This window comes from Galeopterus variegatus, unplaced genomic scaffold (assembly GCF_000696425.1).
Source record: "Galeopterus variegatus unplaced genomic scaffold, G_variegatus-3.0.2 Scaffold1020, whole genome shotgun sequence".
In the NCBI taxonomy this organism is placed as follows: Eukaryota; Metazoa; Chordata; class Mammalia; order Dermoptera; family Cynocephalidae; genus Galeopterus; species Galeopterus variegatus.
The window spans coordinates 30,681-34,203 of NW_007727131.1; the positions used below are offsets into that span (position 1 = coordinate 30,681).

At 53.2% G+C, this 3,523-nt stretch overlaps 1 protein-coding gene across 1 annotated transcript in view; it reads left to right on the plus strand.

Annotated features, from left to right (window-relative positions):
• The first annotated feature begins 846 nt into the window (after positions 1-846).
• The window catches only part of FGF9 (fibroblast growth factor 9), a 32,883-nt gene continuing 30,206 nt past the window's right edge, over positions 847-3,523 (plus strand). The window contains exon 1 of the mRNA XM_008574257.1: positions 847-1,946. Coding sequence (XP_008572479.1) covers positions 1,670-1,946 — 277 coding nt within the window. The 5' untranslated portion in view covers positions 847-1,669. The remainder of the gene's footprint in view (positions 1,947-3,523) is intronic.

The following is a 3,523-nucleotide window of genomic DNA, read 5'->3' on the forward strand; positions in this document are numbered from 1 at the left end:
GGGCTTCGGGCGGTGGAGGGAGACGCTGGGAACTCGCCTTTCGCTTACCCGAGCCGAAGGGCGCGGGATGGCGCGGCTCGTCCTAAATGGCGTTGTTTGGGGGCAAGCGGGAGCCCACTGGAGCGCCTTCCTCCACCCGCACTCCTCAAAGACGCGCGCGAGACTGGGGCACGGGTCGAACTCGGGGACAGAGGCGGTTCTCGGGCGCCCCCCGTGCCGACTGCGCCGCGGCTGCGGGGACTCGGGTGGCGGGGCTGGACCTAAACACACCCCCAACCCAAAGATGCCCAGCAGAACGCCCCGAACAAAACCAAACGACGGTCACATCTGCGGGGGGTGCGGTATGGGGGGAATGTCACGTCCAGTCGTCTTACCTGCAATACAGTCTGCGCTTCTGTGTGTCTGGCAGAAGAACGAAAATGAAAAACTGCCATGGCCATCCAAGCTCCTTAAGCCAACCCCCTACCCTTCAACGCTCTCAGCTAAGTCATAGTTTATGAGACACTGCCAGATGAGAGTCCACGTGAAAACTAGTTTTCCAATTTCACTCTGAACCTCCACCAACGCAGCGAGTTAGATTTTAGGTTACCAGCTTCCATTTCGCAGAATTATGCGTGTCGGGAAACTCAGGGTTTCAGCCTCCTGCCACTCGCAGTGTGTCTTTCGTCCGAGTCTCTTTGTAAAGCAGGGCTTCCTCGGCGGCCTCCCCAGGAAGTCCCGCGCTCTGGCACGCGGCTCCCGGCCTGCCGCAGAGCGGCGCGGGCGGCCGGGAGGGCTCTAGGACCGCGGGGAGCCCCGGCGGCCGCGGCGCTACCTTAAACCCAGCCCAATGCCGCTGCCTGCGCCACTCTGCGCGCCGGCGGGGGCTGCGCAGGAGGAGCGCTCCGCCGGCTACAACGCTCCGCGAGCCGGCGCGGCAACACCTGTTCGCGGCAGCCAGGGCGGCACGCGAGCTCCCGGACGCGGCTCTGCTCGCCCGCCGCTCGCCACCCGTTCTGAGCCAATGGACATCTGCCGGACCTCTGGAGAATTCCGGATACTAGCTTTGGACGCCTGAAGTTTCTTCTTCTTTTTGTATTATTGTGTTTTTGAGGGGGGGACCAGGAGGGTCGATGTGTCGCCGCCACCAACGTGAGATTTTTTTCCCCTTGAAGGATTCATGCTGATGTCTGCAGAGTCGGTCAGAGAGTAAAAACGGCGCATGCCTTCCTGGAGTCGGGATCCGTAAATTCTGACGTAGCCCGTGCATCTTAAAATCCCTATAATAACGCCCAGGCATTTAAGTTGCTATGGTCATTCTCATCTCAAACCAAATGGAGAAACTACAGATTTTTTTCCTGATTACGGTCGGATGGGATGAAGACCTTCCTGCCTACTAAGAGCTGGGGATCTATCCATAGAGACACATAGATATGTTTATCAGTATGTCAGTGTGTGAGTATAAAGTGGTGGTTTCTTAGATTATCAGTGGTTTGACCTTGAACCTGTGCCAGTGAAACAGCAGATTACTTTTATTTATGCATTTAATGGATTGAAGAAAGGACCTTTTTTTTTCTCTCTCTGCAACTGCAGTGAGGGAGGGGAGTTGGATATACCTCGTCTAGTATCTTCTCCTGGGTCGACACCATCATTATTGTTTATTCTTGTGCTCCAAAAGCCGAGTCCTCTGATGGCTCCCTTAGGTGAAGTTGGGAACTATTTCGGTGTACAGGATGCGGTACCGTTTGGAAATGTGCCCGTGCTGCCGGTGGACAGCCCGGTTTTGTTAAGTGACCACCTGGGTCAGTCCGAAGCAGGGGGGCTCCCCAGGGGACCCGCAGTCACGGACTTGGATCATTTAAAGGGGATTCTCAGGCGGAGGCAGCTATACTGCAGGACTGGATTTCACTTAGAAATCTTCCCCAATGGCACTATCCAGGGAACCAGGAAAGACCACAGCCGATTTGGTAGGTATACTGTTAACCCTTTAGTGTCCATGCGATGACATGTTCGGATTATAACTACCCAGAAGGCGGTGGCCGGGTGGGGGTTGCGGGAAAGGATCCCCCCACCCCCGTGTCTCTGTCTCTGTCTATCTCTCTCTCTCTCTCTGTCGCCAGCTCGGGGAAAAAAAAAAAGCCTACGGAATTGCAGATCTGCCTCTGGGACTTGTGCAAATCTAAACTGAAAGGCCTTTTTATTTTATATTTTCAAATTTAAAGGGGGGGCATGGTTTATAAACATACGACAAGTCCCTAGTTCTTGTTTATCAGATACACGGGAAGACTGGTTGTAGGAAGTTTCTTTTGAATGGGCTGCTTCCAAGAGTTTAAAGCTTTAATCATTAACTACTAAGAACTTAAAAATGCATTCAGTTTCCTGGAGGCAGTGGGTATCTTGTGCCCAAATGAAGGTTTTTTCCCTTTCCCCTTTCCCTCTAATAAGTATACTGCTTGAATTGCAAATTAAGTGTATTGTTTATTCCCCTTGTGAGGGTCTGAAAGCCCCGTAGGCGAAGGTTGCTGACTGATTGTTCTGTTGGGAGGAGGACTAAAGTCATATTTTTGACTCCGCGAACAGCAGGGGCAGAGGCGCTGGGGGAAGATGTCCTGGAAGGGTCAGAACGCTCACCAGGAGTGTTTGTCCTTCCAGCTACCAAGTTATAGCCTCCGCTTTTTAATTTCCATAGTGTGCAGCCCCGTGTGAGTTTCTTGTGTGGCTCTCTGGTGTGTCTGCGCGCGTGCAAAAGCTGCGAGCTAATTTTAAAGGGCATCCCGAGGATTTCATTTTCCGAGGGGGCTATTTGTGACTCAGCACTGAGGGCTGGTGGCTGTGCCCACTTTCATGCCTGCACACACGTGCCTGCTGGGCACCCTTAGCCCAGCAGCACGAAGTCAACTAACACAGTCCCGACTGGGCGAGGAGGGGGTACTCTCGGTTTATTTTTTATTTTTATTTTTATTTTTTACTCTGAAAACAGTTGGGGCAACCAGACTGTCGGAAGGAGTTAACTTCTGAGTGAACCCACCTGACAACACTTAAACCAGGTCGTAAAAAACAAAGTCCTGTGTGATTTTTCTTCCTCATGCTTTAATGCCAGATGTCGAACACAATCTAAACTACACGTTTAGCTTCGTGGGGCTGTAGATCATGCCGGAGGTGAGGAGGATTCGGGCCTGGGATGGGGATGCTCCCAGATCCACGAGGCCCAGGATCTTCTCCTGTCTCACCACTGAGCCTAAACCCAGAGCCGAACCTAGTCCTGTAAATTTCTCTGGCCATATTTCCTCGCTGCTTAAAAAGTTGTAGCTCTGCGCTTTAAAGCTACTCAGTTGAAATGAAAGCGTCCTCCCACCTCCAGTCCATAAGTAAGCGTAGCTTCTGGTCGTTGCAAAGGGAAGGCTGAACTTTACTAAAAGTGCCGCTCTATTGGCCGCTTTAAGGGCTGCCGCCGTGCCGAGCGTTCAGTACCAGAACAACAGGCAGTGGGCGCCCGTGGGTGGGAGAGCGCGTGTCCGGGGCCGCAGGGGCCGCGGGCCTGGCG